At 38.1% G+C, this 25459-nt stretch overlaps 1 protein-coding gene across 1 annotated transcript in view; it reads left to right on the top strand.

Annotated features, from left to right (window-relative positions):
• The first annotated feature begins 2358 nt into the window (after positions 1 to 2358).
• LOC132096027 (basement membrane-specific heparan sulfate proteoglycan core protein-like) overlaps positions 2359 to 25459 on the top strand; it is a 118223-nt gene continuing 95122 nt past the window's right edge. The window contains exons 1-9 of the mRNA XM_059501142.1: positions 2359 to 2374; positions 2577 to 2852; positions 8056 to 8340; positions 15331 to 16809; positions 22391 to 22663; positions 22771 to 23040; positions 23117 to 23395; positions 23669 to 23932; positions 24059 to 24304. Coding sequence (XP_059357125.1) covers positions 2359 to 2374; positions 2577 to 2852; positions 8056 to 8340; positions 15331 to 16809; positions 22391 to 22663; positions 22771 to 23040; positions 23117 to 23395; positions 23669 to 23932; positions 24059 to 24304 — 3388 coding nt within the window. The remainder of the gene's footprint in view (positions 2375 to 2576; positions 2853 to 8055; positions 8341 to 15330; positions 16810 to 22390; positions 22664 to 22770; positions 23041 to 23116; positions 23396 to 23668; positions 23933 to 24058; positions 24305 to 25459) is intronic.

Below are 25459 nucleotides of genomic sequence, written 5' to 3'. Positions count from 1 at the left end.
TAAAAAAAATCTGATTTTTTTTTTCAGCTAAATACCTACTGTAACATTACAAGAGATAATAATGATGTGCTTTATATAGTATTTTGAGTGATGACTGATGAGCAACGTGCTGCTGCTTGATTAAATAAATAAAAAAACAAAGACAAAAAAGCATCTTTACAGATGAAACTGACCTGAAACCCTTAACAGTAGTTCTGCTTCTCTGCTCCAGCTGTGTGCTTCCACACTCCACTCTATTCTCTCTCTCTCTCTCTCTCTCTCTCTCTCTCTCTCTATCTCTCTCTCTCTCTCTCTCTCTCTCTCTCTCTCTCTCTCTGAGTCTGATCCAAACCGTTTGGCGGAGGCGCGGAGAGCGCGCGAGTCATGACTAACACTTCATGACTTATTAGAGATTTAATTATCAAATGGCGGATTCGCAAATGATCGCTTTAGTAGTACATTCGGCAGGCAATTATACAATAATGATATTAAATAGTGGGGCAAAATCGGCTGCCAGGCCACCGGGTATTGTCCCGGTTCTCCTGGTGTCCAGTCCCCGCCTGATTTTCACAGACAGGCAGAATGTGCAAGTCATATATTGCATTTTTGGGGCTTAATATTCACAGACACTAGTCCATGTCATGTTTTGATTCAAGTGTACTGACCTAATTTTGATTTAGTCATCCAAAATGTGGCATATTCCGTCCGCGTTAGGCATTCCGTTTTTATGACTGGATTCTACAAACCAGACTGTGTTTCCGCATCCCGGAAATTATCAGGGCGGTATGTCTCAGAATAGTCAGTGCAATTTGGAAAAGAAATCAGTTAAATCTGTAATTGGATGTGTGTAAATATTCAAATGTAATCCCCTTTGTAATCGTTAAAAATTTCATAAGTAACTGTAATTTAATTACTCATTTTTTCTTAGTAACTGTAACTAATTACAGTTACAATAATTTTGTAATTAAATTACGTAACGCCGTTACATGTAACTAGTTACTCCCCAACACTGTATATATGTAGCATTCAATAGCTGTCTATTCTTGGGGTATATTTAGACGTCTATTAGATTTTCACTGACAGCCCAAAATTAGCCTCGATTTAGCCTAGACGTCTGGGCTGTGTTTAGACGTCTATTAGACGCGAAATTGCTTGCTGGGTAGTACTTGAGATGGTAAATATTCATCATATGTGATTCTTTGATATTCTTTGAATTTTTATATTCATTTACTACTCACTATTAACAACACATACTACATAACGTTACTTTACATTCCTTAAGTGCTAAACACACACAGACGGTACAAACTGCTTCAATATAGCCGCCGATTCATCAAAAGAGTAAAAATCCTTTAATATTAAACTTCACACCTGACACAACAAAGCTACGTTTATATATTATTTTTCATTAAAGCCAAAATTAACTTCTATCTGCTATATTATCTTATGACCGACTGTTTACCTGAACCGCCATTCTCCCTTTCTTTAACTTACTTGCCATCTGTCACTTTAGCGCGCTGTCAGTCAAGGTGAGGAGACCACGCCCTGTTTTGGAGTTCCCGCCCCCATTTGGAAATCTCTGGTCAGCAGTTATACTTGATATAATAAATAATAGTACAGTAGTCCCAGTTTATTTTTAAGACGTCAGAGCGTCCACGAATCTTTCTGCAGTGTTGTTGTTGTTATTAGGGCGACCAGAGCGATCTTTGACGTCAACATAAGCAAACTGATGAAACATTGAGCAAGTCCAGAACAGAGAGTTGTAATCCGGCAAAATACTGTACTGCACATGTGAGACACAGAAACAATGAGAAAAACACTTCAACATAAAAGTCCTTAAACACAAAACAGAAACACAAGAGCATCATCATGTCAGTATCATGGATAGAAACAGTGAATCATTTATAAATTAACCAGATGTTTAAATAGATTTAATTAAGTATCAAATATGATGCACAAAATATAATGAACCCAGAAGGACACACGCTTGAGCTTCCATGTTCATTAATTTATTATTAATCTATTAAATACAAATACATTATTTAATAAAATGTGATATTTAAATCATCTAATATGTCTGTAGTCCGAGTGAAAGCATATGTTTATAATATAAAACTGTATTATTTGCAGAATCATCAATATTTCTATTCTGGTGTCTCTATTGTGCTCTTCATGAGAGAGAAGCACCAAACCAAAGCCTTTTCAACTCCATTCCTGATATAACACCAGATTTACATTTTAATAAACATTTATTTTTGTTAACTGTTTATATGCCTTAGATACAATAATTCAATATAAAACGTGTCATTTTAACTCTGTTTCAGTCTTGTTTTCGAGTATATAGTGAGATCAGTGTCATGTGTTGAAGTGAATAGTGACATGAGTGTATTTGGGTGTTAGTTTACAGTATTTGGTAATATAAGAAACATTCATACATGAAATGTTGTAATTAGTAGAAGTTTTTTTATTTAGATTTTTGAGGATGAGAACGAGCCAGAGCCTTATGAAAATATGACAGTCTATGTATATAATACTGTCAGACATTTTTTTCTTCTTCTTTGAACTGTTTGAGTCACTTTATGTTTTTATCTTAACAGACTTACCCAAAACTAAACTGAGTGTGACTCCAGACAGTCCTGTATTCACTGGAGAGACGGTCAATCTGAAGTGTGTGATTGAGTCTTACAGTGACTGGAGATATGAGTGGTATAAAGACACAGACAGAGTAAAGAACAGTTACACTGTAAACGGAGACACACTCACTATCAGAGGAGCTACTAAATCTGATCGAGGTCAGTTCTGGTGTAGAGGACAGAGAGATGAGAGACCAAACTCATCACAGGAGAGTGAACGAATTGATCTCGCTGTTAATGGTGAGTAAATAAAATAAACACTTACATTTACATTTAGGGATGTAACTGCCATTAAAAAGAAAAGAGATGCTCAAATGTGTGTGTGTGTGATGTGAGAGAGAAAGTGTGTCTGTTCGAGCGCGTCACACACGTGTTCAGTGTATTTGATTCATGTTTGTTACAATCACTCATTCATTCATCTTTTAGTTTTATCATCTGTCTGAGATGAAGTTGTTATAATAAATGAGTTTTCTTGATTCTTTGACTCACAGACTGATTTTCTGACACGAGCTTCATTATTCATAAACTTTTCTTCATCTGTGGAAGAGAAAACATTGTGCCACAACATCCTTTCAGTTTACTTTATTTTTTTTTTTTTCACTTTGTTTGTTTGTGGTGGATCTTTTCAGTTATCAGCAGAAGGAAAGAGGAATCAAGGAAGGGAGTCATACTCTAACAGAATACAAAGAAAAGTACAAATTAAATGTAAATAGAAAAAACAATGAATTTAATGAATTTAATTAATCAAAAATTTAAATAAAGAATAATTTAAATGTAAAATTACACATAAAATGTCAACTTCAAAGAATACACAGGTGTTAACCCTTACATCAAATTCATGTTTTCCCCCATTAATACAGTAGTTTTAGCAGCTTTCTTATTAAGTACATTAATTCTCTCAAACCTAAAAAGTTTGTTGTAAGCTGAGAAAATAAGCCAAGACATTTCTTTCCAAAAATCATTTGCATAATCACATAAAAAAATAAGTGTGTTATTGTTTCCAAATTAGAAAGACAGAATGTGCATTGTGAAGAGATGCCCAACTTAAATTATGAGAGAAAAGACTTACAGGGACAGTACATGTGAAGAGTTTTATAGTAAAGTTGTGTCCTCTTGTTAACTTAACATTTACATCACACGCTTGAAGTATTCGGCCAATCACAGCACACTGTAAAGCTGACCAATCAGAGCACACCTCGCTTTTCAGAAGAGGAGCTTTGTAAAAATGTATGTGTTTCAGAAGGCATTATGTGGAATGTGTTTTTTGAACCTTAAACCACATAAACACGTCATTACACCAAATACACAAAATAATGTTGTTTTTAGCAGCATCTTATGACCTCTTTAAACCTGCAGTGAATCAGACGAGGAGAGACATCAGTCTCCTCTCCACATCTCTCCTCTTTAACATCAGTGTCACACAAAGAGTGTAAGAGTGTCATTCTAGAAACTGACTCAGAGATCCTCGAGGATCATCACAGATCAGTGTAGATTGTAACGCTTGTTGATTCATGGCAGAAGAAATCAATGAGAGGAAAGTCAGGCAGCTCAGTTAGATCAGAAATGTCCAGAAAGTCTTCGATGGTCCTCGAGTGAATGAGTTTCTTGCTGAAGCTGAATTAATATGACTAGATCTATCAATGGTCTGCTGTTTCTGTAACGTGGCTGTTTCAGTAAAACATAATGTTGGATCCAAGTGCAGTTTAAAGCTGATTTAAACAAGACAACAGTAAATCCAGCAATGAACAAGAGAAACCAAATACAGGAACTGAAACAAATGTGCAGCACACATCCATACCAGACAATAAAGAAGAGAAACACTGGATCATAGAGACAAGAAGAGACAGGTGTAGACAATGAGTCGCCATGGGAACACAGGAGAGTAACTATGGAAACAAACAAGGTAGACGAGGCAACAAGGGAAACAGGAAGTGAACACAGAAACAATGAGAACAAAAAAAACACAAAAGAGAAACACAATAGCATCATCATGTCAGTATCATTGATAGCAACAGTGTACATAAAATTTGTCATTTCAACTCAGCTTTTCACTGGCCTCAGTTTTGTTAAGAAATTATATTTTATATGATTCAAGTTCACTAATGCATAGTAAAATCTACTTTAATTTCCAGGTAATGTTTGCCTAAATAAAGGGGATTTTTTTTTACCCTAACCTTATTTAATGTGTGCATCATCTTTCATATTACGTTAACTTAATTATTAATAAAATGTAAGAATTTAATAAGATGTTATAGGGCTGTTATCAATCAAATTAAATCAGTATCAACTAAACTGATGTTTCCACTGCAGAAAGAAACTGAAGCAGCTGAAGTGAGATTGAGATTCATTCACAGACAGTTTAATGATGCTCAAATGTGTTCATTTCTCCTGATTTATGACTTTACAGTGCATTATATTGTATTCTCTGGATTTATCCTCACAATAAAGAATATCAAGGCAACAGAAACATATTAAAGAAAAAATATAATCAGCAAAAGAATAAATAATAATGCATCTTTAAAACACAGAGCAGCTTTCATCAGCCGCTTCATCACAGAGAGACTTCTAGAAGTACAACAATATTGTGTGAAAGTTGTTGAGGTGCGGATCTTAAACTAAGGGACAACCGCTACAGATTGTTCAGACACAACAATAAATCACTTGATCCATGTCCACAATAAAGTTCTTCACTGTTGTCTTCTGCTTCATACATCAGTATGGGTCTGGTTCTATAAATGAACAATAATGAATATAATAAGATAACCTTGTTTGAAATGGGTTTGGCTAAAATACGATTTTGGTTTCGTCTATACTACTAGGTACTTGTACTATATTGACTGGGTTAAATAGAATTGTGTTCCTAAAAAGAGACTAAAATACTATTTTCATTGACTTAAACTAGACTTAATGTCTAAAACTAGACTAAATGTCATCCGCTTTCGTCGACTAAAACTATACTAGACTAAAAAGAGTATGAACATGACTAAAACTAATAAAAATTAAATGACAGCTTCACACAAAGACTAGACTAAAACTAAAATTAAAACAGGCCACCAAAAACAACACTATGCTTCACTCAAGTAACAAGTTTGTTTTAGTTGATGTAAATGGTTATTTTAAAAGAACTGCCCCTTTTTATCAAATCTAAAGTTACTTAATTGATACAAGATCTGTTAAGGGGTCAAAACAAATTACAAATGCAAAAAGAGAATGTAAAAATAAACATGTTAACCATTTATATATATATATATATATATAAGTTACTAAATAGTTCCAAAGTACAAAACATATTAAAAATGAAGAAAACACAAACACAACAATATCAAACAACCCCACCCCACAATAGCCTACTGCTACTCACACACACACACACACACACACACATGGGGACACAGTCATTTGGGTGTTAGTTTACAGTATTTGGTAATATGAGGAACATTTTATACATGAAATGTTGTAATTAATAGTAGTTTTTTTTTATTTAGATTTTTGAGGATGAGATGGAGCCAGAGCCTTATGAAATATGACAGTCTATGTATAATATTCATACTCTAAAAGTATATAATACTGTCAGCGGTGTTGGGAAAGTTACTTTGGAAATGTAATCGGTTACAGATTACAAGTTACCCTATTTAAAATGTAATAGTAATGACAATACTGTCAGACTTTCACCATCCTTCATCACCTGAATTAAGATGATCACATGAACACATCCACCACACAATCAGACTTTAGTATTGCCTTTTACTTGGAGATCGATCTGAAGTACAATGCAGATTTAAAATCAAAAGAAATAGTTTATAGATAGTGTTTTTGAAACCAAATCTTTGCATAACTACAGGAAACACTGCATCTAGCAATGGTTTGGGGAAAAAATGAAAGCATATACATCAACTCAAATACAGTTATCTAACAAGCATGTGTCCTGAAACATTGGTGTCTCTTTGAAACACTGCTGTCTCTTTGTATATGATATGATGATAGTTTCTCAAAATAAGTCAAATGCTCATGAACTCACAGCAGTTCAAGAGATTATGTTTGTGTTCATGTATTCATATATTGAGGCAGCAGAGGCTGAAAACACTGCAAGCTTCATGTGTAGTAAATGAAACCGCATTTCTGCACCATTAATTTCCACGAGGGGCGGACTGGGAAAAAATATTATGCTGGGAAATCTAACACTCATACACCCACAACCCATTCTGAAACATGGACAACACTATTTTTTTTCATGGACCTGACATGAAAAAGGTTTAAATCCTTAGGTTGGGGACATGCAACATAATTAAGAGTTCTCTCCTGAACTGCACCTTCACTTCCATTATCCATCCATCTCTCTCATGACTTTAATACTGAAGATTTTTATTTGACTTTTACCATGTTTTGTGCATTTTTGGCAAACGAATTACCACTTGTATTTATTTTTACTACAAATTCCATGGTTAAACCACGGTTAGTGCCATACCATAGGCTATATTAATTTTCCTAAGGGTTGTGTTTTTGTCTGCACTAGCTCCCCCTAAACCTATGATAAAATATGAATATTTGTCTGCTAAATTACTACTGTAACATTACAAAAGATAATAATGATGTCGTTTATACAGTATTTTGAGTGATTGCAAGCAATGTGCTGCTGCTGCTTGGCTAAATAAACAAAGACAAAACTAGCATCTTTAGAGATGAAACTGACCTGCACCTGAAACCCTGAACAGAAGTGTTGCTTCTCTGCTCCAGCTGTGCGCTTCCACAGTCCAACCATTGCCAGTCACGACTGACCGATCCATGATTTAGAGATTTAATTACTGAATGGCGGACTCGGAAATAATCGCTTTAGTACATTCGGAGTGCAATTGTACAATAACAGTATTAAAAAAGCGGGACAAATCGTCTGCCAGGCCACAGGGAATTGTCCCGGTTCTCCCGATGTCCAGTCAGCGGCAGGTTTCCACAGACACACAGAACGTGCAGGATTCATAGATTATCATTTTGTGGCTTAATATTCACAGACACTCCCATATCGTGTTTTGATTCAAGTGTACTGACCTACTTTTGATTTATTCGTCCAAAATGTGGCATATTGCGTCCGCGTTAGGCTGAATTCTGTTTTTATGACTGGATTCTACGAAGCAGACTGTGTTTTCCACGTCGCGGAGATTAAGGGCTGTATTTCTTAGTGCAATTTGGGAAAGAAATAAGCTGTATGTGGATGTGTGTAAATATTCAAATGTAATCCCCTTTGTAATCGTTAAAATTTTCATAAGTAACTGTAATTTAATTACTCATTTTTTCTTAGTAACTGTAACTGATTACAGTTAGGCTACATTTATTTTGTAATTAAATTACGTAACACAGTTATATGTAACTAGTTACTCCCCAACACTGACTGTCAGACATCTGTTTTCTTCTTTGAACTGTTTGAGTCACTTTGTTTTTATCTTAACAGACTTTAGACCCAAAACTAAACTGAGTGTGACTCCAGATAGTCCTGTCTTCACTGGAGAGACGGTCAATCTGAAGTGTGTGATTGAGTCTAACAGAGACTGGAGATATGAGTGGAATAAAGACAGTGTAAAGTTACAGTCGTCTGAGCTTTACACTGTAAACACAGACACACTCACTATCAGACGAGCTACTGAGTCTGATGCGGGTCAGTACACGTGTAGAGGACAGAGAGATGGAAGTCCTTCATCCTCACAGGAGAGCAACCAAATTGATCTTGCTGTTAAAGGTGATCAATTAAAATAAACATTTACATATACATTTAGGGATGTAACCGTGATTAAAAATAAAAGAGATGCTCAAATGTGCGTCACACACGTGTTCAGTGTATTTGATTCATGTTTGTAACAATCACTCATTCATTCATCTTTTACTTTTATCAGCCATCTGAGATGAAGTTGTTATAATATTTGAGTTTTCTTGATTCAGATTTGACTCACAGACTGATATTCTGACACGAGCTTCATGATTTATAAACTTATCTTCAAGAGTAACATTGTGTCACAACATCCTTTCAGTTTATTTTCATGTTTTTTCACTTTGTGTGTTTGGGGAGGATCATTTCAGTTATCAGCAGAAGGAAAGAGGAGATAAGGAAGAGAGTCATATCTGAGAGTAATTGTGTCGTCTGGAAGAGTTTGCAGTAGTGTGGAGAGATTGTTTGGAGAACGCCTCGAGGTGAAAGATGGCTGTTTGTTCAAACGTTTCTTTTCTTGTGAGGGATGTCTGGTGTGTTATAAAGTGCCAAATTACTTTTAAACATGGCACTGTCAGATCGTCTGCACTTAAAGTTGTTCAGGAGACAAGTATCGTCTGCTCATCAGCTGTTCTGGGGTCTGAAAATCCTGCTACACTCTCCAGATTTCATCAGGACCACAAACTTGTTCAGTACCTCTCTGTCACTGTTACACATACTCCTTTTTTATTATTTGTTGAAAATATTATATACAGGGGATACAATCAAAGCAATAAAGTACATACACAACCAGAAAACAAAGAGAAGTAAATAATACAAAATAATTTAAATGTAAAATGAAACAGAAAATGTAAACTTCAAAGAATACACAGGTGTAAACCCTTACATCAAATTCATATTTTCCCCCCATTAATACAGTAGCTTTAGAAGCTTTCTTATTAAGCAATGAGCAGAGAGTTTCATGAAATAATTTCAGATCAATACAAAGAATCTTTAAATTGTTATTGTAACTTTACATTTGTGAAACTGAAACAGGCCACAAAGAGTTAACAGTTTCAAGATCTCAATCAGCTCATATGAACAAGATTCCCAAATTAAAAATAGTACATTCTCTCAAACCTAAAAAGTTTGTTGTAAGCTGAGAAAACAAGCCAAGACATTTCTTTCCAAAAATCATTTGCATAATCACATTAAAAAAATAAGTGTGTTATTGTTTCCAAATTAGAAAGACAGAATGTGCATTGTGAAGAGATGCCCAACTTAAATTATGAGAGAAAAGACTTACAGGGACAGTACATGTGAAGAGTTTTATAGTAAAGTTGTGTCCTCTTGTTAACTTAACATTTGAGTATTAACGCTTGAAGTATTCGGCCAATCACAGCACACTGTAAAGCTGACCAATCAGAGCACACCTCGCTTTTCAGAAGAGGAGCTTTGTAAAAATGTATGTGTTTCAGAAGGCATTATGTGGAATGTGTTTTTTGAACCTTAAACCACATAAATACGTCGTTACACCAAATACACAAAATAATGTTGTTTTTAGCAGCATCTTATGACCTCTTTAAACCTGCAGTGAATCAGACGAGGAGAGACATCAGTCTCCTCTCCACATCTCTCCTCTTTAACATCAGTGTCACACAAAGAGTGTAAGAGTGTCATTCTAGAAACTGACTCAGAGATCCTCGAGGATCATCACAGATCAGTGTAGATTGTAACGCTTGTTGATTCATGGCAGAAGAAATCAATGAGAGGAAAGTCAGGCAGCTCAGTTAGATCAGAAATGTCCAGAAAGTCTTCGATGGTCCTCGAGGGAATGAGTTTTTTGCTGAAGCTGAATTAATACGACTAGATCTATCAATGCTCTGCTGTTTCTGTAACGTGGCTGTTTCTGTAAAACATAATGTTGGATCCAAGTGCAGTTTAAAGCTGATTTAAACAAGACAACAGTAAATCCAGCAATGAACAAGAGAAACCAAATACAGGAACTGAAACTAATGTGCAGCACACATCCATACCAGACAATAAAGAAGAGAAACACTGGATCATAGAGACAAGAAGAGACAGGTGTAGACAATGAGTTGCCATGGGAACAGAGGAGGGTAACTATGGAAACAAACAAGGTAGGCAAGGCAACAAGGGAAACAGGAAGTGAACATAGAAACAATGAAAAAAACACTTCAACATAAAAGTCCTTAAACACAAAACAGAAACACAAGAGCATCATCATGTCAGTATCATGGATAGAAACAGTTTATATAAAACTTGTCATTTCAACTCTGTTTCGGTCTTGTTTCGAGTATATAGTGAGATCCGTGTCATGTGTGGAAGTGAATGGTGACATGAGTGTATCGTTACACACCTAATGATTACTTTAGTCACAGAGTTCAATAGAGATGAGTTTAGTCCTGAAGTCAGAGAGAGTGAAGTGACTTCCAGATGATGATGTTAAATGAGTTGCTGAAGTCTTCAGATCGTCTGCTGAAGTTGATTGAGATTCAGTGTCTCCTCATATGAGGTTGTAGTTGGAGGTGTTCAGCTCTCCTTCAGCAGGAGCTTCATTCTGCTTTCTATGACGAGTCAGAGGTGTTTGTCTGAGGACGAGACGGAGCCAGAGCCTCCAGAAAACACTGAGAGCACAAAACTGACCACAACAAACCAGAACATGACAAACATAATCAAATATGACATAATAATTGAACTGTATAATTGTGTAAACCATTTACAATATTGTTACTGATAGTTTTGTTTCAGTCCCTTTTTTTTTTTTTTTTGTTAACAGCTTTACCCAGATCTACTCTGACTGTGACTCCAGACACTGCTGTATTCACTGGAGAGAGAGTGAGACTGAAGTGTGAGATTGAGCCTGATCACAGTGACTGGAGATATGAGTGGAATAAAGGAAACATTCAAGTGTCTCTGCCATCTCAGCGTCACACTGTAGACAGAAACACTCTCACTATCAGAGCAGTAACTACATCTGATGAGGGTCTGTACACGTGTAGAGGACACATAGAAGGAAGATCAGTCTCATCACAATCAAGCTCTGTTTATCTCTCAGTGAAGGGTGAGTTTAATATCATTGTCCTCATAAAGAAAATTGTTTATGTGAATGTTGTACACTGTAATATGTAAATTAAAGAACATAAATGTTGACTGAATATAGAAATAAGTATATGATTGGAAAATTGGAAACATTTTTAATAATCAACACCAACTACAAGCAAACCAGATATTTAATTTAGTGCAGTATTTTTCTCATAATGATTTTGAGTTCATAACAGTGATCATGATACTGTTGATGCTGTTTCTATCAATATTTCCTCATAAGTGTATTAATAGATGGAGATCAGAAGCTGTAGTGAAGCTGAGATCAGATCAGATCAGTGTGTGTTCAGAGGAGAGACAGTCTCTCTCTTTACTTTTACTGTAGTCTCTGTCTCTATGATTACACACAGAGCTTGACATTCATGTTTCTGCTCAGAGACTCTGTGACTAGAGGTTTTACACAATTACTAACAACTCAGCTTTTCACTGGCCTCAGTTTTGTTAAGAAATTATATTTTATATGATTCAAGTTCACTAATGCATAGTAAAATCTACTTTAATTTCCAGGTAATTTTTGCCTAAATAAAGGGGATTTTTTTTACCCTAACCTTATTTAATGTGTGCATCATCTTTCATATTATGTTAACTTAATTATTAATAAAATGTAAGAATTTGAGAAGATGTTATAGGGCTGTTACCAATCAAATTAAATCAATATCAACTAAACTGATGTTTCCACTGCAGAAAGAAACTGAAGCAGCTGAAGTGAGATTGAGATTCATTCACAGACAGTTTAATGATGCTCAAATGTGTTCATTTCTCCTGATTTATGACTTTACAGTGCATTATATTGTATTCTCTGGATTTATCCTCACAAAGAATATCAAGGCAACAGAAACATATTAAAGAAAAAATATAATCAGCAAAAGAATAAATAATAATGCATCTTTAAAACCCAGAGCAGCTTTCATCAGCCGCTTCATCACAGAGAGACTTCTAGAAGTACAACAATATGTTGTGTCACAATATATCATAATACACAAATACAACAATAATTATTGTAGAAAGTTGCTGTATGTACAGTCGTGGCCAAAAGTTTTGAGTATTACATAAATATTAGTTTTCAAAAAGTTTGCTGCTAAACTGCTTCTAGATCTTTGTTTCAGTTGTTTCTGTGATGTACTGAAATATAATTACAAGCACTTCATACGTTTCAAAGGCTTTTATCGACAATTACATGACATTTATGCAAAGAGTCAGTATTTGCAGTGTTGGCCCTTCTTTTTCAGGACCTCTGCAATTGGACTGGGCATGCTCTCAATCAACTTCTGGGCCAAATCCTGACTGATAGCAACCCATTCTTTCATAATCACTTCTTGGAGTTTGTCAGAATTAGTGGGTTTTTGTTTGTCCACCCGCCTCTTGAAGATTGACCACACGTTCTCAATGGGATTAAGATCTGGGGAGTTTCCAGGCCATGGACCCAAAATTTCAACATTCTGGTCCCCGAGCCACTAAGTTATCACTTTTGCCTTATGGCACGGTGCTCCATCGTGCTGGAAAATGCATTGTTCTTCACCAAACTGTTGTTGGATTGTTGGAAGAAGTTGCTGTTGGAGGGTGTTTTGGTATCATTCTTTATTCATGGCTGTGTTTTTGGGCAGAATTGTGAGTGAGCCCAATCCCTTGGATGAGAAGCAACCCCACACATGAATGGTGTCAGGATGCTTTACTGTTGGCATGACACAGGACTGATGGTAGCGCTCACCTTTTCTTCTCCGGACAAGCCTTTTTCCAGATGCCCCAAACAATCTGAAAGGGGCTTCATCGGAGAATATGACTTTGCCCCAGTCCTCAGCAGTCCATTCACTATACTTTCTGCAGAAGATCAATCTGTCCCTGACGTTTTTTTTGGAGAGAAGTGGCTTCTTTGCTGCCCTTCTTGACACCAGGCCATCTTCCAAAAGTCTTGGCCTCACTGTGCGTGCAGATGCGCTCACACCTGCCTGCTGCCATTCCTGAGCAAGCTCTGCACTGGTGGCACTCCGATCCCGCAGCTGAATCCTCTTTAGGAGACCATCCTGGCACTTGCTGGACTTTCTTGGACGCCCTGAAGCCTTCTTTACAAGAATTGAACCTCTTTCCTTGAAGTTCTTGATGATCCTATAAATTGTTTATTTAGGTGCAATCTTAGTAACCACAATATCCTCGCCTGTGAAGCCATTTTTATGCAATGCAATGATGGCTGCACGCGTTTCTTTGCAGGTCACCATGGTTAACAATGGAAGAACAATGATTTCAAGCATCACCCTCCTTTTAACATGTCAAGTCTGCCATTCTAACCCAATCAGCCTGACATAATGATCTCCAACCTTGTGCTCGTCAACATTCTCACCTGAGTTAACAAGACGATTACTGAAATGATCTCAGCAGGTCCTTTAATGGCAGCAATGAAATGCAGTGGAAAGGTTTTTTTGGGAATAAGTTAATTTTCATGGCAAAGAAGGTGTTGAAGCCATTTCTATGGAAGTAATAATATTTTGAGTTTATTTTGTAAAATCTGAGAAAAACCTGTGTTGCAAATGAAACGTAGAAATTGGAATGTTAGAGTTAGCCAGTGATGTAGTATAACGTAATTTGATTGGCTGTTAGATTTATTATGAAAGAAATAGAACCCTATGAAACAGTCAGAAGCCACTGGACTTTTGGAGCAACACAGTCTTTTGACCTATGCAAAACTGCACAGTTAATTTGTAAGAAAAGTAAATATCCTACGTTTTCTATATTTTAAGATTTATAATTAAACAGTCAAACGAAGAACTTTGGATTCAAGACTTTTATTCACTGACGTTTTGTGTTGAGTACAAAATAACTCTGAAGTCCTAAGCTAGTGAGTCGGCTTGTTGCGCTCACATTCAAAGTCAAAAGACTGCTCGACATAGTCAAAATATCGAGTAAATTCGGAAGATTGCTTGAGGAAGCCAAAAGACGAGCAGCGTGAGAAGATCGCTAAAGAAAAAAGACAGCCGTGATGACGGCGAACTAATCGATCGGGCGGCTCTGAGGAAAACCTGTTAGCTGCTGCTATCAAATAATAAATCCTGCACATCATTGACTCTTGTAAATGAGTGTTTATAAGAAGATTAGAAGCTGTGGTCAATATTAAGAATTGTGACAGTTTTGTGTGAAGATTTAAAAGTGACATGACATGGCAGATGAAAGCGCAGCTGCGTGTGTTGACCAAAAGAGGGCGCCAAAGCCCACAGAAAAGGCTGTAGAGGAGAAAATACACAGGCTAAAAGGAGAACGCAAGGGAAAGTTGGCACAAATAACTAAACTGAAGAATGATTTAGCCAAATTGAAGGAAAATGAACACAATGTTAATTTCATTAAAGATGAAGAATTGTTACGGTTCAAAAGATGCTTAAGACAGTATGAACGGATTAATGAAGAGTTGTGTGAGTTAATAGATGAAGATGATAAGAAAGCAGATCAAGATGCTTATGAGAACAGATTTTCGGAATTTCAGCAGTTTGTAGAAGACACAAATAAATGGATTGCAAATGTTCTAAAAGATGAGGAAGATGATATTAGGCCACATGATAGTGTATCCAAAGCTAACTCCGTGGTAAGTCAGACTTCCAGTACTACTACTTCTGCAAGGCTGAGAATTAAAGCTGAACGTGAAGCACTGTTGGCAAGAGCTGCAGCAATGAAAAAGAGAGAAGCAATAGAACAGGAAGAAACTCGCTTGATAATTAGAAAAGAGCAATTTGGAGCTTAAAACTGAGCTTGCTGCTTCAGATGCCAAACTGAATATACGAAGAATTTGAAGATGTTCATGAATCTCAACATGATTTATCAGTGCTACCTTCAGGGCCCAGATCTGAACCCCTGATGTGTAAACCAGAAAAACACAGTGTAGACGATTACGTGCATCGTGGAGCTGGTAAAACACCCCTTACATTCAATCCAAAGCCCTGCTGGGCTCCATTCCTGACCAAGAACGAGCGGCTGAAGTCAAAGATCTGGTTTTGGAACATGATGAGTTACCAGTGGAACGGGCATTAGGCATGCAGTGGTGCACGAGTTCTGACAGCTTCAGGTTCAAAATACATCTGCCGGACAAGCCATGTACAAGACGGGGCATTTTATCTGTAGTCAGTTCGGTGTATGACCCAATGGGTTTTTTGGCACCACTCCTACTACCCATCAAGCTCATTTTAAGAAATCTCTGCCAGGAGAAGAAAGGTTGGGATGAAGAAATCCATGAAAAGGAATGTCGGACATGGATGAAGTGGCTGACAGACTTAGACAAGCTTTTAGAACTACGTCTGAACAGATGTTTCAAACCCGCCGCATTTGGTCCCACAAACACTGCTCAAATTCATAATTTCTCAGATGCTAGTCAAGATGGATATGGCGTTGTGTCGTATCTCTTGCTGTCAAATGACCGGAGTGAGAAACATGTATCATTCTTGATGGGAAAGTCCAGAGACGCTCCACTTAAACAGATCACGATCCCGAGAATGGAGTTGACAGCAGCAATGGTTGCCGTCAAGATCGATCGGATGTTGAAAGAAGAACTTGAAGTTCCCCTGATGGAGTCGGTCTTCTGGACGGATAGTACAACAGTACTAAAGTACATTGAGAGCGATGCCCTTCGTTTCAAAACGTTTGTAGCCAACCGTGTCTCTTTCATTAGAGAAGCGACTACATCTTCTCAGTGGAAGTATGTCAACACCGCACAAAACCCAGCAGATCAGGCTTCCAGAGGTTTAAAGATCCAGAGCTTCATGGAGAGTAAGAGCTGGTTTCAGGGGCCTAGTTTCTTGCGAGAAGAAGTTGAATGGCCGAAACAACCTGAACAATGGCCTTACCTGACTGAAGATGATGTTGAGGTGAAGACATCCGCTGCAGTGTCATGCACAAACTCAAATGAGTGCACAGATCCACTGAATCAGCTCTTTGAGTATTACTCCAGTTGGCATAAGCTAAAAAAGGCAGCAGCCTGGATTTTGCAATTGAGAAGGAAGTTTCGGCACCTGAGCGAGAAGAGAAAAGAGCTTGAGCAGAACATACAGCAGAATGAGAATGATCCAGAGAAATGCAGATCTATAGTTGAACAGCAAATGGTGATGTACAGGAAAAACCTGGAAAAAAGAATACTTACCGTGGAAGATCTATCCAGAGCTGAAATTGAACTTATTAAATACAGTCAGAAACAAACTTACATGGAGGAGATACAAGCTTTGCAGCTGGCAGGCTCCCGTGTGAAAAAGAACAGTTCTATTTTCAAGCTGGATCCGTACTTGCAAGGAGATGTGTTGAGAGTAGGAGGACGATTGAACAGATCGGCGATGCCTGAAGAGGCCAAGCATCCTGCCATTCTGCATAAACAACACAGAATAGCTCACCTCATTCTCCACCACATTCATCAAGAGTGTGGACATGGAGGTAGGAACCATGTCTTAGCCATATTACGACAACGGTATTGGATACCAAGAGCCAATGCAGCAGCAAGAAAAGTAATTTCAGAGTGCAACCTCTGCAGAAGACTGCATGCCAAGGCAGGAGAGCAGAAAATGGCGGATTTGCCTCAAGACCGTCTGCTTCCTGATAAACCACCCTTCACCAACACGGGTGTAGACTATTTTGGACCTTTCGAGGTCAGAAGAGGACGTGCAAAGGTTAAGCGTTATGGAGTGCTCTTTACATGTTTAACTGTTAGGGCAGTGCATATAGAAGTAGCCCATTTTCTTGACACTGATTCATGTATTAATGCCATACGGCGTTTTCAAGCCAGAAGAGGTCAAGTGTCAATTATTCGTTCTGACAATGGCACCAACTTTGTTGTGTGTGTGTGTGTGTGTGTGTGTGTGAGTGTGTGTGTGTGTGTCTGTGTGTGCACGTTCATCAATTAAAGCAGTGCATTAACGTTGATTTTTATCGTATAATAAAAAATTGTGTATGTACCGTTTAAATACAGAATTATATCGGGGTGTGTGTGGTGGGGGGTGGGGGGCTGTGTTGGCACAGTGGTTAACCATAAAAATAAAAAATGGCACGTCATGCCGAAAAGGTTGCTGATCCCTGTCACAGAGGATGTTATGAACCTTATTTTTCGACGCAGAAGTGGTTTTCTGTGAATGTGTGAGACGTCTGGTTCATTAGACACTGTAGAGAAATAACCAGAAGAATAACAAAGTGCAGGAGACAGTAAAACTGTGTGCACTACAAACCAGTGTTTCATGATTCAGATCATGTATTAAAGGTGCAGTGTGTATTTTAGCGCTATCTAGTGAAGTTGCTCAGTCCTCCGCTCACATCTGTCTTTAGAGAAACTACGGTGGCTGATGCAGGTAAAGATGTCCTCCATAAACACAGCAGACACCACCGAGATCTCTTACAAAGGGCAATTCAGGAATTATGTTTACTTATTTATTCAATAAATCAATGTTATTGTGAATATTAATGTACTTGTTCATAATTGTGTTTTATTCACAAAACAACAAACGCGGTCTGTAGAGCAGTTTGTGTGTTTCGGGCTCCTGTAGAAACATGTAACGGGACGCGTGCTGTATGTAGATAGAAATTTGTGCTCTGCTTTTAACCCATTCAAAGTGCACACACACAGAGCAGTAAACACACGCACACACACACACTGTGAGCACACACCCGGAGCAGTGGGCAGCCATTTATGCTGCGGCACCCGGGGAGCAGTTGGGGGTTCGATGCCTTGCTCAAGGGCACCTAAGTCATGGTATTGAAGGTGGAGAGAGAACTGTACATGCACTCCCCCCACCCACAATTCCTGCCGGCCCGAGACTCGAACTCACAACCTTTCGATTGCGAGCCCGACTCTCTAACCATTAGGCCACGACTTCACAGTTTATGCTGTGATATAGTGCTGTGCCATGTGTATCTTCTTTTTTTGGGCAAACATTCCTCCTTTTTATAAAATGACTGTAAAGTCCACCCAACTGGCCAAATGAAGGTGTCCACCGCTGGCTGAAGGTTTCCTGCATATGTAGTCTTTTCAGTGCACAAAGTCATTTGATTTCAATTTAATTCTTATTTCTAATTTAGGTTAGAAATACCAATTATTATTGAACATTCATAGTATAATGTATCTAGACATCTGATTATTTTATTTAACTCTTTAATCGTATTAATCCAATTCATATAACAGTCTCGTATCAAATGGATATATAATGGATCTCATACTCACAAACTCGTCAGTCTTGGTCATTAGACAGAGGCAATCATAATACAAGACATCAAATTCTCAAAGATAAATCTGAGAGTAAAAGATGCACCCGACTTTATAAAAATACATAGGATTGAGCAGGCACGTGCACACATAGACATGAAAGGGGGCTTGAGCACCTGCCCTTTTTATTCCTGGAGAGAAAGTGCCCTTTTTTCTGGGATGCTTTTTTTTTATTTTTGAAAAATAATATGTATATTTCTGTTTGCACACAGCTTCCCTGTCAAACAAATATATTTATTGAAATATAGTATCTAAATATCAGGTCAGGAGTTCTGAAGTGCTCCCTCTCCCTCTCCCCCGATTGTTTTGCTTCCGCTAAAGAAAATAGTCCGCTCCGTCTCTACGGTTAGAATCCTGTGAGTCCATAGCAACGCTCTGTTTTTCATGGCAACCGTCTGTTATACTCCGCACAGCGGTCTGTTGGTTATAACTGACCGCATTCTACATTGGAATTCAACCAAGCCATGTAATAAAATAAGTTAATAAAATAAGCATATATCACCACCAGGTGATATGCTTTAGTTATTTTGTTTATCCTATTTACCTGCATTTCCCTGCCAATTAGATGCAACTGTGCGCATTTTAACTAGTTGACGCCTAATTTGCATACAGAACGTCCCCAGTTATTGACTTACATCAAGAGTCTTTCCCCCTGAAATTTAGAAATCTAAATTGGTGAATTTATATATATATATACTTTTTTGTTTAAAAAAAAAAAACTAATTATGAGAAGTGCCCTTTATTTCACTTGAGCCCCTGCCCCTCAAAATGTCTGTGCACGTCCCTGGGATTGAGTATAGAGTCAATCCACACTACAGGCTCAGAATCACGCTGATCTTCTTACAACATTTCCTTAAATACTCAGACCAAGACAAACATCTTCAAATCACAGACTGGAAATAACAATTAGAATTTGCATTGATGGAGGCCTTGACATGGAGAGTTTACACCTTTTGGGGGCAGATGGTAATTTTCAGGCAAGTGCACACAAAGACATCAGACGGGGCTTTGAGAACCTGCCCTTTTCTTTCTCCAAGTGCCCTTAGAGCTTTTTTTTTATTAAATTAATATATGTATTATGTCTGCGTAGCCTATCTGTTTGAGCACAGCTTTTCTTGTCAAACAAATACAAATATAAAAACAATCGACTCGAGTTCTGATGCCTTTCTCCCTCTGCGTCTCTGCAGCACATCAGTGTAGCACACATTGATAATCAGATCACAGACAGACAGAGAGCTGCAGAAGTGAAGCCCTCCCTCCTTTTCCAGATGTGTTTGTCTTGTGTGGATGTGAGTGCTGATGAACAAAAGACTAAACTACCGCTACCTCGAATTTACAGCTAATTATCCAGAAGACAAAAGGCAAATATAGGCAAAGCAAGGCAAGATTATTTATACATTTAGTACACAATGGTAATTCAAAGTAGTTTACATTAAAGAAAGTATGATAATCATGAAGAAAAATAATAACAAAAATAAAAACAAGACATTTTAAAACTTTGGAAATGATTTAAAAATGTACTTATTTAAAATGAATTTAAAACAGTTTAAAATAGAAACTAAAATAGAAAAATAAAATAGAAATAAAAATAGAAAATAAAAAAATGATTTTACATGAAATACTGAATACGTAAAATACAGTGAAATCAGGATCGGACATTGCACAGTGCTCATTCAGTAAATGCACAGCTAAACAGATGAGTTTTAAGTCTAGATTTAAATGTGACCAGTGTTTTAGCACATCTGATCTCTTCTGGAAGCTGATTCCAGCTGCGGGCAGCATAGTAACTAAAGGAGGACTCTCCTTGTTTTGTGTGAACCCTTGGTATTTCTAACTGACTCGATCCTAATGATCTGAGTGCTCTGTAAGGTTTATTTTCAGTGATCTGAAATAAATTTCGGTCCTAGGTCATTTAGTGACTTATATACGAGTAAAAGTACTTTAAAATCAATCCTAAATGTAACTGGAAGCCAGTGTAAGGACCTGAGGACTGGTGTGATATGCTCGGATGAGCTGCAGCTGTCTAATGGTCTTTTTGGGAAGAACGGTGAGGAGCCCATTACAATAGTCCACCCTGCTGGTGATAAAGGCATGAACAAGTTTCTCCAAGTCTTGACTTGAAACAAAACATCTAATTCTTGCAATGTTTTTTAGATGATAGTATGCTGATTTAGTTACTGCTTTGACATGACTACTGAAACTAAGGTCTGTCTCCAGAATCACACCAAGATTCCTGACTTGATTTTTAGTTGTTTGACCCCTAGAGTTAAGGTATGCATTCACCTTGAACACTTCATCTTTGTTTCCAAATGCAATGACTTCAGTTTTTTCCTTGTTTAACTGAAGAAAGTTCTGGCACATCCAACTATTAATTTCATCAATGCATTGGTAGAGAGAGTCAATGGGGCTGTAGACATTTGGAGATAAGGCTAGGTGGGCTAGGTACACATATAGTTAATTTGTCTGATAACATCCATGACTCATGAGCAACAATGTAATAAGTTAGCTAAAGTTTAGCTAAGGCTATATATCATGGGCATACAGGCTTAAATGAGAAACAACAGCTGAATACAGTAAAATGAAAAACATTATTAATCACGTCGTGGCCACATCACCACCTCGGGTGTGCATTATTTCTCTAATAATTCAACGGCTCGAGTCAATTATTCTGCTCATACTACGGTCGATAAACCTCAGGACATTGATCAGATGATATATTTCAAGGCATTCTTCTGGTTTTTGTTCTTAAAACGCTATTGTGAGTAGGATTCATTTCTTCTGCATCTCATCCAACGCCTCCATTGTCAAACTGTAATTTTAGACCTAGTAACAGAGGCTTGATCTGTTAATAGCAGACTAATGAAGATATAAATTAAGTTATTAGAAAGAGAGAGAGAGAGAGAGAGAGAGAGAGAGAGAGAGAGAGAGAGAGAGAGAGAGCGTGTGTATATTACCTCCGTGTGTCTCTCAAAACTGTTCTACTCTACTAACAATAAAACAGCACTGGTTGTTACCTTGCTTGTGAGAAATATATACTTTTGAGTATGTAGAAGAATAGTAGGCTAGCTTTGGGAGCTACTTCTTCGTCATAGCTGCTTCTGTAACGGACGCTCTGTTGCTTAGTTACGAGCATCCTGTCACTGTTTAAACTGACCTGTCAATCATCTTGTCACCGTTAACAGCATCCACATTTAATTTAATTTCCTACCGTATTGGAGAGAAACGAAGAGACACGTTGCTCTGCTAGTCGTGGGACTATCATGCCAAGAACTCGTGTGTTTGCATAATGACACATTTAAAAGTTAATGACCATGTACGTTAATGAACGTTTTGTACATCGTACATTTTGTCACTACATTTGTAGTGTTCGGAAGTAGAGAACATCCGAGAATCTTAAGTATACTTTTATAAACCTACTCTGATTTGGGACATACTAATTCTATTTTCAAATACTATTTAGGCTTCTTCCGCGGCTCGGAACTCATTTTTTAGTCTCGGTTAAAACTGTACAATATCTGACAGAATTTTACTGCCCCCATACTATAATTATACATAAACCATGACTGCATAACAGCAAAAGTAGGTGGCGATATACACACACAGGATGCAACATGCCAAAAAACAGAAGAAGAAGAAGAAACAGAGACGAGCCGTACCATGCAGTGGAAAAGCACCAAAAGTGTCTGAGATTCTTCAAATCTTACATGAGGCTTATAGTGATCTGTCTCACAGCTGAACTCTGAATCTGTTCTTGTTCTCCTGCAGATCTGGAGCCAAAGCCTGAACTCACATCAGATCCTGCAGGAGCTGCACTTGCAGGAAACACAGTGACTCTGACCTGTCGCATGAATCTGTCCCCTGGATGGGACTTTTACTGGTACAAACACACACTGAACTCTGAGAAAAAGACAGAAACAAACTCCAACAGAGTGAAGATTGATTCAGTGTCTGATGGAGGTCAGTACAGGTGTAGAGCTGGAAGAGGGAAACCAGTCTACTACACACAATACAGTGATGCACTGTGGGTAAATATTACAGGTGAGAGAGAACATAGTATCTGACATAACACAGAGATCAGAGACAATATCCACAGAACATCTCACACTTTGAATCTAAACTTAATGCATTACTCTGTGTTTGTACAGTGAGTCCTAAAGCTGTGGTGACGGTACGACCGGATGAACAAGTGTTCAGAGGAGAAACAGTCTCTCTCAGATGTGATATAAAGTGGACGTACACTGAGTGGACGTACAGATGGGAAACAGAGGGAACAAACTACCAATATAACTCAACCTCAACACAAGAGCTGAACATCAGCAGTGTTAAAGACTTTCACCGTGGTAAATACACCTGTACAGGACAGATGGGAACACAAAGCTCTCAGCGCAGTGATGCTGTAACACTGAATGTATCAGGTGAGTTTGTGTGTGTGTTCATTATCATCAGTGTGAACAGCTTCTCTCTCTATAACTCATCTCATGTGTTGTTCAGCTGAAGCTCAGGCAGCAGTGCGAGTGTCTCCACAGCCGTGGCTGACTGAAGGAGACTCAGTGACTCTGATCTGTGAGGTTACAGTCTCCTCTACAGGCTGGACGTTCAGCTGGTTCAGAGATGATGATCATCTGTCCGACAGCAGCAGAGGAGCTGGAGGCTCTTACACTCTCAGTCCTGCTGCTCTACAGCACACAGGAGTTTATACGTGCAGAGCAGAGAGAGGACGACCGGCCTATTACACAAAGACCAGTAACACACAGCCCCTGTGGATCACTGGTGAGTCTGTGAGACTGTATTTATACTTGAACTCATCTGTATTTGTGTTTTATTACAGTCTCTGGGGGACAAATCCAGCTGAAACCAATGCAAACCTCAAAAACCTGCTCTCACTTCCCTCCAATTCTCAATCTAAACCAGATCAGAAACATATGCATAAAATATGCATAAGACCCTTCTTATTTAAAACTTTGGTTCTAAATTTCATCATAATTTTAATTACACATTTTATTATACAAACACGTTTTTAAGTGTGGTTTTGGTCTGTCTCAGGTGTTTCTACTTCAGTGTCTCTGGTGGTCCGTCCCCGCAGAAGTCAACACTTCTCATCTGACTCTCTCTCTTTGAGCTGTGAGGATCAGACGAACTCTTCTGGATGGACAGTGAGAAGATACACAGACAGAAACACAGAAGATTGTTCAAAACTAACAGGATCTACATGTCGACTCGTCTCTCTCAGCACATCTGACTCTGGAGTTTACTGGTGTCAGTCTGAATCTGGAGAGAAACGCCATCCTCTAAACATCACTGTACACGGTGAGTCGAATAACATATAACACTAGATGATCTGTTGGAGTTTGAACTATATTTAAGAAATTAGTTCAAGATACAATATGTATCAGCATCATCTTCCTGCATGCATGTATCTCTTGTGTTGTGTAGATGGTGATGTGATTCTGGAGAGTTCTGTTGATCCTGTAATTGAGGGACATACTCTGACTCTACACTGTTTACATCGATCTACAATCTCCTCGATCCTCAGAGCTGATTTCTATAAAGACGGATCACTCGTCCAGAATCAGACGACAGGAGAGATGATCATCACGACTGTCTCAGAGTCAGACGAGGGTTTCTACTACTGTAAAACAGAGAGAGGACAGTCACTGCACAGCTGGATCTCAGTCAGAGGTGAGAGTCTGTGGAGATCAGTCTCTGTCCGCTGATTTGATTTCATTCAGTTAGATATTGACAGATGTATTTATTCTTTCAGAAAACTCACATGAACTGAAGTATAACTAATACTTCACAGATACTGACATGTACACACCTCATCAACATCCTACAATTCAATGAAATGAAGAGCGCATTAACTACAGCATTAGAATCAAATCTATACCAAAATAAATTTTTAATTTACTCAATCTCATGAATCTGTGTATCATTCAATCATTAGTTTTTTTGAAAAAAACGAAAAACGAGAATTCAGCTTCAGGGGTAGAAAAATAAATAAAGAGCTTGAATATTTTATTTATACACATGGGCGGGAATTAAACGCCCTTTCTGCTGATTGGTCAACTGAAGATCAAACCGAGAATCCGGTTACAAAAATTGTGTTGTGTTTTCCCCAGTAAACTTGCTGAAAGTCTTTAGGAGCTCTGTAATGTTCTCAATAATGTGCTTGTGTCTCTGTTTTTCAGGGTCATGTTCAGATCAGATTTCATTCTTCATCATCCCCGGTTTTCTTCTGACAGCTTGTCCGTATCTGCTGGTGACAGTCGTGCTGCTTTACAAATGCTACAGAGCGAGAGGTAACACTTCTGTCTTTATAGATTCATATTTAGCTATAATATTATTTGATTCATAAATCAATACCTGCAGTGGAAGCAAAACAGAAAGTGTCAAATTGAGGTGAATATAAATGTTTTATGTGTGTGTGTTTGACAGTTAAATCTAGTGAAGGCCAAAGGCAGTCGGCTGTAACAGAGGAATAATCATCTCTTCTCCAAAGCTCAGAGTCACAGGATGCTGGAGTCTCAGGCTGAAGGTGTCACAGTGTCTGGGTTGTGTCCCTGGGTTTCCACTAGATGTCCCCCTTTCTCACGGTGTCTGTCACCTTATCACTTCCTGTTCCCTTATTTGGTCACCTTCCTCCTTGTTAGTAATTGATTGTTCCCCACCTGTCTCCTGTTCCCTCATTATCCTTCTGTGTATTTATACCCGGTCTGTCTGAGTCTGTGTTACGGAGTCCTTGTTTAATGTTGAAAGTTTATTCATGTCCGTCATCTTGCCTTGCCTTGCCTTGCCTTGCCTTGCCTTGCCTTGCCTTGCCTTGCCTTGCCTTGC

The sequence above is a fragment of the Carassius carassius genome, chromosome 2 (genome assembly GCF_963082965.1).
Source record: "Carassius carassius chromosome 2, fCarCar2.1, whole genome shotgun sequence".
NCBI lineage: Eukaryota > Metazoa > Chordata > Actinopteri > Cypriniformes > Cyprinidae > Carassius > Carassius carassius.
Note: the sequence above shows the minus strand (reverse complement) of the source record. Positions and strands in the feature narration are given on the sequence as shown.